At 45.7% G+C, this 16,403-nt stretch overlaps 1 protein-coding gene across 1 annotated transcript in view; it reads right to left on the bottom strand.

The window, feature by feature from the left end:
• The window catches only part of LOC144504787 (inactive phospholipase D5-like), a 113,125-nt gene extending 97,026 nt beyond the window's left edge, over positions 1-16,099 (bottom strand). The window contains exon 1 of the mRNA XM_078230527.1: positions 15,748-16,099. Coding sequence (XP_078086653.1) covers positions 15,748-15,924 — 177 coding nt within the window. The 5' untranslated portion in view covers positions 15,925-16,099. The remainder of the gene's footprint in view (positions 1-15,747) is intronic.
• Between the last annotated feature and the right edge of the window lie 304 nt (positions 16,100-16,403).

Genomic DNA, 16,403 nt, shown 5'->3' with positions numbered 1-16,403 from the left:
TCTAGCGGAGTGATTCACTTGTAAGGGGAAAATAGATGTCTTCTTTCATGTCATTTTTCACCCACCCTCATTGCTCCTGTAATCAGGTATACTTTTACCTACCAAGATTATTGGTTATTACCAATAATTGAACTGGAAATATCAAAACTATTTCAGATAGATACATAGAAACCCAATCTGAAAAACAGAAATTCCACAGAGAGTATCAGATGTTTACAGAATTCTCATTCAGCGTAGCCCTTACCTTACTGCTTTGGAGAGGGTACAGAAAAGGTTTACCAGGAAGTTGCCTGGTCTGGAGGGTATTAGCTATGAGGAGAGGTTGGATAAACCCGGTTTGTTCTCACTGGAATGATGGAGGTCAAGGGGTGACCTGATAGAGGTTTACAAGATTATGAGTGGCATGGACAGAGTGGATAGATAGATGCCCTTTCCTAGGGTTGAAAAGTCAAGAACTAGGGGACAGAGGTTTAAGGTGGGTGGGGAAAAGTTTAGAGGAGATGTGCGAGGCAAGTCTTTTACACAGAGGGAGGAGAATGTCTGGAATGCGCTGCCCGGGGAGGTGGTGGGAGCAGGTACGATAGCGGCATTTAAGGGGCATCTAGACAAATACATAAATGGAATGGAAGGATATGGACTCCATATTGCATACGGTTTTAGTTTAGGCAGGCATCATGATCGGCGCAGGCTTGGAGGGCCAAAGGGCCTGTTCCTGTGCTGTACTGTTCTTTGTTCTTTGGACGCACTGATAGATCCGCCACTCACTCAGTACGACTATGAAATAGACGTGTGTTTGGCAAATGCATTTATGATTCCCTGTAAATGGTGGCAATGTAAATCTCCCCTTTTGGGAGTTACGTTTGCACATGAGATGGGATTTTAACACACTTAGCACACTAGCTAATGTACTATTTTACTGTAGTAATGCACCTATTTATTTTAAATGTGCTCTGTTGAAGTAGATTCAAAGAAAATTCATCGCAAACATAGCAACCGGTGGGTTAAAAATAGCTCAGAATAAATCAAATTCAATAAAAATATGGGTGGAATTCTCCGCTCCCACATGCTCTGCCACCACTGCCGGCGAGAACGGGGAATTTGGCGCTCAGCCAAATCTCCTTTCACTGCAGCGGGGCTGGAGAATCCCAGCGGGGGGTGGGGGTCGGAGAATTATGGCCAATCACTATGCGTTGCTCCACGACGTCACACGGTTTGTTGCAGTCTCACACCAAACTCAATCCTAGTTTGTCCCTCAGACTGTGCCCATGTTCACTGATTTCACCTGAGGCAGCAATGAAAGCTCCACCATTGTTCTTGCAGTTCTTGCACTGAGACTTTACATGAGAAACGAATTGTTCCTGGGATGTGGGGGTCGCTGGCGTGTCAGGCACCTTCCTAATTGCTCCAAGTAGTTATGGGAGGCCTTCTTTAATTGTGGTGGTTAGATACCAGCGAATGGTTTGCCAGGTACCTTCACAGGAAGGCCCCCATGTTGATGTGGGACTGGAGCTGCACTGAGGCTGCACCAGGTGAAGATGGCAGGTTTCCTTCCTTCGGTGAACATCAGTGAATGGCTGCAACTTTTTAATGACAATTTGAAAGCCTCCTGGTCACTTTTTATGCACAACAGCTCTTTATATTTTTACTTTAAAGGCATGAGCCTTGGCTTAGTTCATACCTGTCAGTCAGAAGATCGTGGGTTCATGTCCAATTCCAGGGATGAGCCCATAACCAATGGTCACCCTCCCTGTGCAGTTCTGAGGGACCGCTGCACCTATCGAGGTGCCATAATTTGGATAAGATGTTAAACAAAGCCCCATGTGTCCTATCTGGTGAAACTAAACAGTCCAGTAGCACTACTTCAAAGAACAGACTTTTCCTTGGTTTCCTCACCAATACTTATCCCTGAAGCAATATTGTTAAAAAATATATTTTTATTTATTCATAGGATGTGTGCTTTGCTGGCAAAGCCAGCAGTTATGGGTGGCATGGTGGCACTGCTACCTCACAGCGCCTGCGACCCAGGTTCGATTCCTGGGCTTGGGTCACTGTCTGTCCAGAGTCTGCATGTTCTCCCTGTATCTGCGTCAGTTTCCTCTGAGTGCTCTGGTTTCCTCCCACAGTCTGAAAGACGTGCTGGTTAGGTGCATTGGGCCATGCTAAATTCTCCCTCAGTGTACCCGAACAGGCGCCGGAGTGTGGCAACCAGGAGATTTTCACAGTAACTTCTTTGCAGAGTTAATGTAAGCCTACTTGTGACACTAATAAATAAACTTTAAACAAGGGTGGCAATAAAAGAGACTCCAGGACATGGGCTGGAAGCTCTAATTCTGTACGACAATACAGCTGCTGTTTTATGGTCCGTGGGACATCTCTCCAAATTTTGGCACGGACCTTCAGATATTAATGAGAACTTTACAAGGTTGACTGGGCTGAGTATTACATCTGGTCATGATGTGGAGATGCCGGCGTTGGACTGGGGTAAACACAGTAAGAAGTTTAACAACACCAGGTTAAAGTCCAACAGGTTTATTTGGTAGCAAAAGCCACACAAGCTTTCGGAGCTCTTAGCCCCTTCTTCAGGTGAGTGGGAATTCTGTTCACAAACAGAGCTTATAAAGACACAGACTCAATTTACATGAATAATGGTTGGAATGCAAATACTTACAACTAATCAAGTCTTTAAGAGATGAAACAATGTGAGTGGAGAGAGCATCAAGACAGGCTAAAAAGATGTGTATTGTCTCCAGACAAGACAGCCAGTGAAACTCTGCAGGTCCACGCAACTGTGGGAGTTACAAATAGTGTGACATGAACCCAATATCCCGGTTGAGGCCGTCCTCGTGTGTGCGGAACTTGGCTATCAGTTTCTGCTCAGCGACTCTGCACTGTCGTGTGTCGCGAAGGCCGCCTTGGAGAACGCTTACCCGAATATCAGAGGCCGAATGCCCGTGACCACTGAAGTGCTCCCCAACAGGAAGAGAACAGTCTTGCCTGGTGATTGTCGAGCGGTGTTCATTCATCCGTTGTCGCAGCGTCTGCATAGTTTCCCAATGTACCATGCCTCGGGACATCCTTTCTTGCAGCGTATCAGGTAGACAACGTTGGCCGAATTGCAAGAGTATGTACCGTGTACCTGGTGGATGGTGTTCTCACGTGAGATGATGGCATCTGTGTCGATGATCCGGCACGTCTTGCAGAGGTTGCTGTGGCAGGGTTGTGTGGTGTCATGGTCACTGTTCTCCTGAAGGCTGGGTAGTTTGCTGCGGACAATGGTCTGTTTGAGGTTGTGGACCACAACCTCAAACAGACCATTGTCCGCAGCAAACTACCCAGCCTTCAGGAGAACAGTGACCATGACACCACACAACCCTGCCACAGCAACCTCTGCAAGACGTGCCGGATCATCGACACAGATGCCATCATCTCACGTGAGAACACCATCCACCAGGTACACGGTACATACTCCTGCAATTCGGCCAACGTTGTCTACCTGATACGCTGCAAGAAAGGATGTCCCGAGGCATGGTACATTGGGGAAACTATGCAGACGCTGCGACAATGGATGAATGAACACCGCTCGACAATCACCAGGCAAGACTGTTCTCTTCCTGTTGGGGAGCACTTCAGCGGTCACGGGCATTCGGCCTCTGATATTCGGGTAAGCGTTCTCCAAGGCGGCCTTCGCGACACACGACAGCGCAGAGTCGCTGAGCAGAAACTGATAGCCAAGTTCCGCACACACGAGGATGGCCTCAACCGGGATATTGGGTTCATGTCACACTATTTGTAACTCCCACAGTTGCGTGGACCTGCAGAGTTTCACTGGCTGTCTTGTCTGGAGACAATACACATCTTTTTAGCCTGTCTTGATGCTCTCTCCACTCACATTGTTTCGTCTCTTAAAGACTTGATTAGTTGTAAGTATTTGCATTCCAACCATTATTCATGTAAATTGAGTCTGTGTCTTTATAAGCTCTGTTTGTGAACAGAATTCCCACTCACCTGAAGAAGGGGCTTAGAGCTCCGAAAGCTTGTGTGGCTTTTGCTACCAAATAAACCTGTTGGACTTTAACCTGGTGTTGTTAAACTTCTTACTGTATTACATCTGGTAACATGGTTGCTGCAAGTTTTTTAAAAATTGCTTTTTGTAACAAGACATAGTTGGACCAAAGTGTTCAGATATTTCAGAGATTGATTAAGACTCAACCACATTTCTGTGGGTCTGGTGGAACATCTTCCCTACAAGACATGGGAGAACAAGATGGGTTTTTACAACAATCCTGTCGTTTCATCACCACCATTACTTATCGTAGCTTTGCATGAGGGGGAGGAATTGGCATAGTTGTATTGTCACTGGACTAGTAATCCAGAGACACTGGGTAATGTTCTGGGGACCCGGGTTCAAATCCCACCACGGCAGATGGGGAAACATGAACTCAATAAAAAAAATTTTGGAATTGAAAGTCTAATGATGACCATGAAACGATTGTTGTAAAAAGTCATCTGGTTCACTAATCTCATAGAATCTCTACAGTGCAGAAGGAGGCTGTTCGGCCCATCGAGTCTGCACCGACAACAATCCCACCCAGGCCCTATCCCCGTAACCCCTACTAACCCCCCCTGACACTAAGGGACAATTTACCATAGCCAATCAACCTAACCCGCACATCTTTGGAGTGTGGGAGGAAACCCACGCAAACACGGGTAGAATGGGCAAACTCCACACAGACAGTGACCTAAGCCGGGAATACGAACCCGGATCCCTGCCGCTGTGAGGCAGCAGTGCTAACCACTGTGCCACCCTGCCATCCCTTTAGGGAAGGAAATCTGCCACCCTTACCCGGTCTGGCCGACACGTGACAATGTGGTTGACTCTTAACTGCCCTCTGGGATGGGCAACAACTGCTGGCCCAGCCAGTGACGCCCACATCCCATGAAAGAATATATTTTTAAAAATTAATTGACCGAATTCAAATTGCCCAGCTGTCATGGTGACATTGAAACTCGTGTCTCGATCATTAGCTTCTGGATTACTGGTTCTGTAACATAGCCGCTCTGTTACTCTACCTATAATTATTAGATTACGATCTCATTGCTGTCTGAGGGATTTTGGATGCAATTTTGGCTGCATTGCTGCTTGAACCGGTTAGCTCGCAGCTGCCAAAATTAAGTCAAATATGGTACACAGCTAACATTGGTCAGAGATTTCATCTCACGTATTGATAATGGATGAGGTGGTCTCAGAATATAATTGCACAAAGTGTCTAATCAAAAAGGCCTGTTTGCATTCAGTTTGGAGAGTCAAGTAATCTCTTTATTTTCAGATGTTTTGTCAGCTCTGAAACTGCCAGTAAATGAAACTTGTAAATTTCAGCTTCAGGCAGACACACTAATCATTTATGTTGTTACGATTTTAAAAGGCAGTTATATTTTAAAACGTCTTCTTTAACTTAAGTGTAGAGTTGGAAATCCGGGCTCTGGGATGGGCCTACGTGATCCAGTTGCAAAGGGGTGCAGCTCAGACAGAAACCTACTGAAATCAAGCGATAGTCTTCACGCTAGAACGCAGTAACGCACAGTAAAAGGGACAGCTGCCTTGGAGGCGCAGGGAAAGAGAGAGAGAGAGAGAGAGAAAGCAATTGCTGCTGTGCAGGGGAGCAAAGCAGCTGGTGCTGCGGGGAGGAGGACACTTGTAAGAGTTTGTTTTCTCTTCAAAAGGAAGGGGACAGAAAGAAATGGGAGATTTGAAGATTTAGAGAGTGGCGGAGGTGGGCCTTGCTGGTAGAAGTCGGATCTGGAAAACTCAGGCTGAGTGGAATGACTTTCGAAGGATACTGGCAGGTTCGACCCATTGCAGCAGGAAGAAGTGAGACTGCTGGAGAGCGGGAAGGAATACTGGAATGATTTGATTCGATTTATTATTGTCACATGTATTAGCATACAGTGAAAAGTATTGTTTCTTGCGCTCTATACAGACAAAACACACCGTTCATAGAGAAGGAAAGGAGAGAGTGCAGAATGTAGTGTTACAGTCATAACTAAGGTGTAGAGAAAGACTTGTTCTTGTCATGCTACCAATCTGCCAGAAGTGCGGTACATGGTGAAATGGGCTGTTAGACATATCTCAATTGTGTCAGTTAATGAATGCGAAAAACCTTTTCTTTAGTTTGGTGCATTAGTTTCCTGTTAAGCAGCTCAGACAGAAACCTACTGAAATCAAGCGATAGTCTTCACGCTAGAACGCAGTAACGCACAGTAAAAGGGACAGCTGCCTTGGAGGCGCAGGGAAAGAGAGAGAGAGGGAGAGAAAGCAATTGCTGCTGTGCAGGGGAACAAAGCAGCTAGTGCTGCAGGGAGGAGGCACGCTGGCACAGTGGTTAGCACTGCTGCCTCACAGCACCAGGGACCCGGGTTCAATTCCGGCCTCAGGTCTGTGTGTGTGTGTGTGTGTGGAGTTTGTCTGCGTGGGTTTCCTCCGGGCGCTCTGGTTTCTTCCCACATTCCAAAGATGTGCGGGCTAGGTGGATTGGCTGTGCTAAATTGACCCTAGTGTCAGGGGGATTAGCAGGGTGAATATGTGGGGTTATGGGGATAAGGCCTGGGTGGGATTGTGGTTGGTGCAGACCCGATGGGCCAAATGGCCTCCTTCTGCGCTGTAGGGATTCTATAATTAACATTTGATCTAAGTTGATTTTAGCTTGTTTGTTACAATAAAAGTCTTAGAATGAGAAATTCTGTTCTCTGGTTGCTTTCATTGGTTCTTTGGGAAATTGATTATTTAAAACAAAAGGGTTCTCGGTGTCTATCATAACACACTGTGGGCGGGAATTGTAGCGGACGGGATACGGACCATCCAAGGTCCGTTGACCTCGGGAGGGATTTTCCAGCATTGGGGCAAGAGCGGCCGGAGAATCCCGCTCTCTGTGTTTAAAATTAATTTAGCTGCGACCAACCATCTCCTCCAAAGCTCAGTGCTGTTTGTGGGAGTTTGTTGTCTGCATATTGACTGCCGTGCTTCCTACATTACAGCCACGACTACATTTCAAAAAAGATGCACTTCATTGGCTGTAAGGTGCTTTGAGATGACAGTGGTCATGAAAAACACTTTATAATGACAAGTTTTCTTTTACACAGCGAACAACAACTGGAATGAACTCATGGATTTCTGGATCAGAGACAATTCATTCCGCTGCCTCTGCTGTTCCTGCCCTCCCCCACCCCCCACCCCCCCCGCCCCTGCCTCTCACACTCGCCTTCAATCCCCACCTTCTTTCCAGTCTCTCTCTCATCTACCTTCTTGAGCTCATTTCATCGATGAGAGTTACTTCCTGATCCCTCAAATCCGTTCCACTGAGTTCCTGAACCTTCTCTGAACTGTTTCTAACGCATTTATATCCTTTCTTAAACAAGGAGACCAAGACTGTACACAGTGCTCTGGATGTGATCTCACCAGCACCCTGCACAACGACAGCAAAACATCCCCATATTTATCCTTCATTCCCCGCTCAATAAACACCAACATTCCATTTGCCTTCCTGACCACTTGCTGTACCTGCATACTAACTTTATGTTGTCACCTTCAGACGCATGTCCATCTTTCCTGAAACATCCGATATGAATCCCTCCTATCAGTTTCCACCCTTGCCACAATTGTCCTAACCAAAATTGCACACAAACGAACAAGGAGCAGGAGTAGTAGGCCATTCAGCCCCTTCAGCCTGCTCCACTATTTAATTAGATCATGGCCAATCTGATAGTAACCTCAAATCAGCATCCTGCTCCCCCTGATAACCTTTCACCCCCTTGCTTACCAAGAATCTATCCACCTCTGCCTTAAAAATATTCACAGTTAGAAGTTTAACAACACCAGGTTAAAGTCCAACAGGTTTATTTGGTAGCAAAAGCCACTAGCTTTCGGAGCGCTGCTCCTTCGTCAGGTGAGACTCACCTGACGAAGGAGCAGCGCTCCGAAAGCTTGTGGCTTTTGCTACCAAATAAACCTGTTGGACTTTAACCCGGTGTTGTTAAACTTCTTACTGTGTTTACCCCAGTCCAACACCGGCATCTCCACATCACTAAAAATATTCAAGCATTCTGCTTCTGCCACATTTTCAGGAAGAGAATTTCAGAAGCTCACACCCCTCAGTGAACAAATTCATCTCATCTCCGTTTCGAATGGCCGGCCCCCTATTTTTAAACAGTGACCCCTCGTTCTAGATTCTCCAACAAGAGGAAATATCCTCTCCACATCCATCCTGTCAAAAGCCCTCAGGATCTTGCATGTTTCAATCAAGTCGCCTCCTACTCTTCTAAACTCCAGCAGATACAAGCCTAGCTTGTTCAATCTTTACTCATAAGACAACCCACCCATTCCAGGTATTAGTCTGGTAAACCTTTTCTGAGCTGCTTCCAATGCATTTACATCCTTCCTTAAATAAGGTGACCAATACTGTACCCAGTACCCGAGATATGGTCTCACTAGTACTCTGTGTAACTGAAGCATAACTCCCTACTTCAATATTCAATTCCCCTCACAATAAATTATAACATTCTATTAGTTTTCCTAATTACTGGCTACAACTGCATACTAGCCTTTTTGCGATCCATGCACTAAGACACCCAGATCCCTCTGCATCTCAGAGCTCTGCAATCTCTCACCATTTAGACCAATGTGCTTCTCTTTTACTCTTCCTGCCAAAATGGACAATTCCACATTTTCCCACATTATACTCCATTTGCCAGATCTTTGGCCACTCATTTAACCTTTCGTTTTATTTTGGTGGTTTCCTTATGTCTTCTTCACAACTTACTTTCCCACCTGTCTTAAGTCATCAGCAAATTTAATGACATTCCCATCATCCAAGTCATTTATATAAATTGCAAATAGATGCACTGATTCCTGTGGTAACCACTCATTACTTCCTGCCAACTGAAAAAGACCCATTTATGCCTACTCCCTGCTTCCTGTTAGCCAGCCAATCTTCTATCTATGCCAATATGTTATCCCATACCATGAGATTTTATTTTCCGCAATAACCACTGTGCTACAGTGCCGCAATAGTGGGGCTGCACAGTGACACAAAGGTTAGCACTGCTGCCTCACAGCGCCAGAGACCCGGGTTCGATTCCCAGCTTGGGTCATTGTCTGTGTGGAGTTTGCACATTCTCCCCGTGTCTTCGTGGGTTTCTGCCGGGTGCTCCTGTTTCCTCTCACAGTCCAAAGATGTGCGGTGGATTAGCCAAGCTAAATTGCCCCTTAGTGTCGGGGGACTAGCTAGGGTAAATGCATGGGGTTATGGGGATAGGGCCTGGGTGGGATTGTGGTCAGTGCAGAGTCGATGGGCCGAATGGCCTCCTTCTGCACTGTAGGATTCTACGGTTCTAACCTCTGATGTACCACTTTGTCAAATGCCTTCTGGGAATCTAAGTACAGTACATCCATTGGTTCCCCTTCATCCACAGAACATGCTAGTTCCTCATAGTACTCCAATAAGTTGGTTAAATATAATTTTCCTTTCACAAAACCATGTTGACTCTGCCTGATTGCTTTGGACTTAACCAAGTGCCTTACTGTAACTTAGTTAATAACAGCTTGTAAGATTTTCCCTATGACAGATGTCAAACTAACTGACCTGGAATTTCCTGCTTTCTGTCTCCTTCCGTTTTTGAATAATGGAGTTACATTTTCCATCTTTAAATCTAATGGGACCTTCCCCGAATCTAGGGAGTTTTGGAAAATTAAAACCAATGCATCAACTATCTCGCTTTTTTTAAGATGCTAGGATGAAGTCCATCAGGACCGAGCTCTTGTTAGCCCACAGCTGCAATAATCTACTCAGTACCACTTCTTGGTGATTGCAGGTTCCCTGAGCTACCATAAATACACAGGAACAGAAGTAGGACATTTGGCCCAATAAATCTGTTCCATCATTCAATTAGATTATGACTAATCTAAAATGATAATCCTCAACTCCACTTTCCCCCACTTAAGTCCATAACCCTTGGTTCCCTTACCAATTAAAAATCTATCTATCTCAACCTTGAACATATTTAATGACCCAATCTCTACAGCTCTCTACGGTAAAGAATTCCACAGATTCATTACCCTCTGAGAGGAGAAATTCCTCCTCATCTCTGTCTTAAATGGGTGATCCCTTACTCCGAGATTATATCCCTCTCGTTCTAGACTCTCCCACGAGGGGAAACAACTTCTCAGCATCTACCTTGTCAAACGCCCTGTGAATCATGTTTGTCTCAATAAGGTCGCTTCTCATTCTTCTAAAGTCCAATGAGTACAAGCCCAACCTACTCAACTTCCCCTCATAAGAAAATCCCTCCATACCCGGGATCAACCTGATGAACCTTCTCTGGACTGCCTCCGATGCCAGATAAGGAAATATTAGTTCCTCCCGCCCTTCCATTTCCTGATTTACAGCTGCTTCTAGGATGTTACTTGTATTGTCTGCAGTGGAAACTGATGCAAAATACCTGTTCAATTCATCTGCCATCTCCTCGTTTCCTATTATCAATTCTCCGAATGACTTTCTAAAGGGCCAACACTCATTTTGTTAACTTGATTCTTTTTAAAATAATTATAGAAGCTCCTACTACCTGTTTTTCTATTTCTGGCAAGCTTTCTCCTATACTCTTATTTTTCCCTTCTTTTAATCTTTTAGTCATCCTTTGCTGTTCTTTATACTCTATCCAATCTTCTGACCTCCAATCTGTTTTTGCACAATTTTATGCTTTTGCTTTCATTTTGATATTGTCTTTAACCTTTCTAGTTGATCACAAATTGTGTGTCCGTCCCTTGGACATTTTCTTGTTCAAATGTATCTATTTTGTGTATTTTGAAATATCCCCTTAAACATTTGTCACTGCATCTCTATTGACCAATCCCTTAACCTAATGTGTCAGTTCACTTTAGCCAGCTCAGCTCTCATGCCCTCATAATTGCCCTTATTTAAATTTAAAAACATAGTCGCTGACCCATTTCTCTCTCCCTCAAAACTGAATGTTTGAATCATATTATGGTCGCTGCTCCCTAGGAACGTCTTCACTATGAGATCATTAATTAATTAATCCCATCTTGTTGCACAATACTGGGTCTAGTACAGCTGACTGGCTCCAGAACATGCTGTTCTAAGAAACTATTCCAAAAACATTCTAAGAATTCCTCATCTAGTCTACCTTTGCCCGACTGACTTTTCCAGTCTATATGCTGATTATAAACCACATTCTCTATGACTATTACTGTTGCTTTGTTCCTCCTTGTCCTTCTCAACCCCTTTCTAAATTTAGACACAGCTGACCACTTGATCTGATTCAATGTCTCTTCTCTGAATTCTGGTTCTACCCATGTTTGGACTACCTGTTTGTGGGCCAAGAGTATCCAACATTGACATCTTTTCCCATCACCTCAAGACCCACTGGGACATATTCTTGGTCCCCTTTGCTCTTCATTTACACACTCTCCCTTGGTGACCTCATCTGCAAACACAGGGTCAACCTTCATGTTCACAAAATGACACCAGGTTCCACCTCTCCAGCATCTCTCCCTTAAACTCTCCACTGTCTCTATGTTGTGGCACTCTCTATCCAACATTGGAGCAACAGCTTCCTCCAGCTAAACAATGGGAAGACTGAAACCATTAAGGGAGGTGGTGGCGTAGTGATAAAGTCACTAGACTAGTAATCCAGAGACTCAGGCAGAATACTTTGGGCCACGGGTTCAAATCCCACCACAGCTGCTGGTGGAATTTAAATTCAATTAATCAAATTTAGAGTTGAAAGCTCACATCGGTGATGGTGACCATGAGACTATCATTGATTATTCATCAAAAACAAACCTAATGCCCTTTAGGAAAGAAAATCTGCTGTCCTGCCAGCTCTACTACTCCATCTGATGAAGGGGCATCGCTCCGAAAGCTTATGGTATTTACATAGAACATAGAACAGTACAGCACAGAACAGGCCCTTCGGCCCACGATGTTGTGCCGACCTTCATCTGAAACCAAGATCAAGCTATCCCACTCCCTACCATCCTGGTGTGCTCCATGTGCCTATCCAATAACCGCTTAAATGTTCCTAAAGTGTCTGACTCCACTATCACTGCAGGCAGTCCATTCCACAGCCCAACCACTCTCTGCATGAAGAACCTACCTCTGATATCCTTCCTATATCTCCCACCATGAACCCTATAGTTATGCCCCCTCGTAATAGCTCCATCCACCCGAGGAAATAGTCTTTGAACGTTCACTCGATCTATCCCCTTCATCATTTTATAAACCTCTATTAAGTCTCCCCTCAATCTCCTCCGCTCCAGAGAGAACAGCCCCAGCTCCCTCAACCTTTCCTCATAAGACCGACACTCCAAACCAGGCAGCATCCTGGTAAATCTCCTCTGCACTCTTTCCAGCGCTTCCACATCCTTCTTATAGTGAGGTGACCAGAACTGCACGCAATATTCCAAATGCGGTCTCACCAAGGTCCTGTACAGTTGCAGCATAACCCCACGGCTCTTAAACTCCAACCCCCTGTTAATAAAAGCTAACACACTATATGCTATTGCTACACACTATTGCTACCAAATAAACCTGTTGGACTTTAACCTGGTGTTGTGAGACTTCTTACTGCATGGGACTCCAGACCTACAGCAATGCGGCTGAGTCTTAACTGCCCTCAAGCCACTCAATTCAAGGGCAACTAGGAATGGGCAACACTGACCTTGCCAATGATGCCCACATCCCATGGAAGAATACAGGAAAGATTTCAAGCCCTTTCCAATGACCCCACCGGTATCTTAGGCTGAGCAAGTCTCTTCCCAGTTTTCCCTGTGACAATCATTTCCAACCTCATATCCTGTCCATAACAAAGACCACCTGTTTCCACTTCAGTCACTCCTCCTTCAATCCATCTGCTTCCAAATCCTCATCCTTGACACTGTCATTGACGGACTTGCTATTCCAATCTGCTCATCATCCATCCTCAATCCAAAACTCTGCTGCCTCTATCCTATCAAGTCCCACTTATCCATCATCTTCATTCTCTGGCCCCTGGTCCTCCAATGTCTCAAACTCTTCTTTTTAAACCACTCAAAGTTCTTGCCTCTCCCGGTCTTTAAGCCCCTCCTACAACTCGCTATTCCACTGGATTTTTGCACACGCCCTCGCTTTGTGCCACTATTTGTGAGCTTCCTTCAACCGCCGAGGCATCATGTTTGAATCCTCTCCACCGTAAACTCCTTCTCAAGATGCACCTCTTTGACCAAGCTTGGGTTACCGCTCCAAATATCTCCTTTTTGCTCAGGGTCCATTTCCCCCTTTCACCTCAGCAAAAATGCTGAAAAAGATTTTTTTTTAAAAAAAACTTTAAAGGAGTAAGTTTTTAAATTTGCTTCTTTTCTGTAGGTTTCCTCTGGGGCTGCCAACTGTAATTAAATATATTCCTGGAGGTTTCATCCCCCAAGCTCCAACCAAAAGCCATCCAAGACATCCACCCTTGTGACAGGCTGACTTCCTCCGCAGCACAGTGGCACAGTGGTCATCACTGCTGCCTCACAGCACCAGGGGTCACTGTCTATGCGGAGTCTGGCATGTTCTCCCCGTGTCTGTGTGGGCTTCCTCCGGATGCTCCAGTTTCCTCCCACAGTCCAAAAGACGTGCTGGTTAGATGTGCTGGCCATGCTAAATTCTCCCTCAGTGTCCCCAAACAGGCACCAGAGTGTGGTGACTCGGGGATTTTCACAGTAGCTTCATTGCAGTGTTAATGTAAGCTTACTTGTGACACTAATAATAGCCCATAAACCAACTGGAAAACAGAAAGACCCATTACTCAATTGGATGATGCCTGACTGTCAACCCCACAGCATTTTTCTCCCCCCATTTTCAATATTTTTATATCTGGTGAAGAGAAATGTTCAATGATCTTTTTGAATGTCCCGATTATTTTTCTCCAGGGTTACACAGAGCAGTGGTGTGGAGAGTCATCCTCAATTCCCCGAGACTCCAGACCAATCCTGGAGGGTTGGCAACCCGTGTCTCCTCAGACTGGGCGGCACGGTGGCAAAGTGGTTAACTGTGGGACCCAGGGACCCAGGTTCAATTCCGGCCTCGGGTCACTGTCTGTGTGGAGTTTGTACGTTCTCCCTGTGTCTGCGATGGTTTCCTCCCACAGTCCAAAGATGTGCAGGTTAGGTTGATTAGCCATGATAAATTGCCCCTTAGTGTCTGGGGATTAGGAGGGTAAATGTGTGGGATTACAGGGATAGGATCTGGGTGGGATTGTTGTTGGTGCAGGCTCGATGGGCCAAATGGCCTCCTTCTGCACTGTAGATTAAATGGTGACCCTTTGCCCGAGTCTAGAGGATAAAGGTGACTCAGTCTCTAACTTTCACCTGTCACCAGGGGAACATCAGCCCAGAAGTTCACTTAGTATGATGGACTCAAGTGGGATCTACATGCATGGGGGAAATCCCAGGCACAGATTCATGGGCCATCTGTGTGGTATAGGGACATGTGGTGTAGAATTGGGGGGCAATTAAAGCTGATGATGAGCCAAGTACAACACACAGGGGTAATTACTTAATGCAACTGGACACACTATGAAGGAGCTGCTTGAAGTTCATTGAGTTACAACCCAGTGAGTGACTTGCCAAGAGAGTAAATTCTAGTGGAGTGGAAAATAAAGCTTGTACCTAGTACTTACTAATGTGATTAGTGAACACTTGCACTCAAATAAGTCACTAGATGTGGCACTGATCAATATTTTTGTCACAATATGGATGAATTTAATTGCCACTCACTCCAACTCAAGAGAAACAAATCCTTACATGCTAAATATTCACTCCCATCAGTTAGAATCATAGAATCATAGAATCTCTGTAGTGCAGAAGGAGGCTATTCAGCCCATCGAGCTGCACCGACCAACATCTCAGCCAACCTCTATCCCCATAACCCTGCTAACCTCCTGACCCTAAGGGACAATTTAGCACGGCCAATCCACCTAACCCGCACATCTTTGGACTGTGGGAGGAAACCAGAGCGCCTGGAGGAAACCCACGCAGACATGGGGGGAGAATGTGCAAACTCCACACAGACAGTGACCCAAGCCGGGAATCGAACCCGGGTCCCTGGCGCTGTGAGGCAGCAATGCTAACCACCGTGCCACCTTGCCAACCGTTAGGCATCGGAACACCCTCTCCTCCCATCCCTGGCCTCCCCTTAACCCCCCCAGAAACATCCAGAATCACCAACTACTGCACTGTTTCCCCATTCATCCCAGGAATTTGCAGGGACTACATTGGCTAAGGATTTTTTTCTGTGCTGTGTGTTACAGCAAGCCTGCGCACTGACTTTACCGGGGGGAGTTCTCCCTTACCCTGACACCTCACTCTCTAACACACACTCCAGTCTCCAACAGCAACCAGAAATCTGGCTGCTTGAAGGAGGCCACTGTTCAAAGTTACATTTCACGACTAACTTTATTTCAGGGGCTATGTGTTCTGGATATATTTAACCATAACCTCAAGCATAAACCAAAGAGAATCTATAACTTTGCAGTGGGTAAAATACATACATTTCATTATTCTTCCATGACATGTGCAGAAATGTTCAATTATTTAAAAAGTATTTAAATTATTTAGCAAATGTTTCATGCTTGAATCCCAGCAGCCTACCCGAGATATTACCTCTGCAATCCTCCCCCTTTGTCTTAGAGCAGAAATCACACAAATGGCTTGCTTACATGCTCGCTCTTGCCTCTGTTGTTGAGAAAGACTGACACAGTGTAATCCTTCTTCTTGGAGGCACTGTACAAGTTAGAAGCCCCCCGGGCGGGGGTCTGAGGGGCTTCCCTCGGTCCTGTCTTCAGCTTCAGTTGATCGCAGGGCTCCTCGGGCAGCCGGTCATGTTTAACTTCCATTGTTCGTTTCTTTTTTTTTTAAAAAAAAGAGCTTTCACATTGAGGGGGGAAGAGGAAGGAGGTGGGGGGTGGTTAGAGAGAGGGAGCGATGGGGCAACTGCAAGTGGTTCAGCTGTCAACTCTCAGGTGCTGCTGCCTCTGGTAGCTACTGCAGCTCATGTTCGTGTTTTGCAGCAGCAACAGCGGCGATCGGAGAACTGAAGTACAGCTCGAGTGGGAGGGGCACTGGTTTAGTGAGCGTGTGGTGCAGTGAGCTGCAGGAGAGAGGGGAGGGGATGGGGGGAGACACACACATATCATCCAGCCTCTGTGTCTTAAAGAACAGTGTGCTGAAATAAAGGGTACGAGCTGGGCAGCTCTTATCCTGTTTATTCGGTGCCACAGAGGATGTGCTTGTGGATAAGGTCATTCACAGAACCCCCCTACAGTGCAGAAGGAGCCATTCGGCCCATCGAGTCTGCACCAACCACAATCCCACC

The sequence above is a fragment of the Mustelus asterias genome, chromosome 15 (assembly GCF_964213995.1).
Source record: "Mustelus asterias chromosome 15, sMusAst1.hap1.1, whole genome shotgun sequence".
Classification (NCBI taxonomy): domain Eukaryota; kingdom Metazoa; phylum Chordata; class Chondrichthyes; order Carcharhiniformes; family Triakidae; genus Mustelus; species Mustelus asterias.
This window is presented reverse-complemented; position numbering and strand designations above follow the sequence as displayed.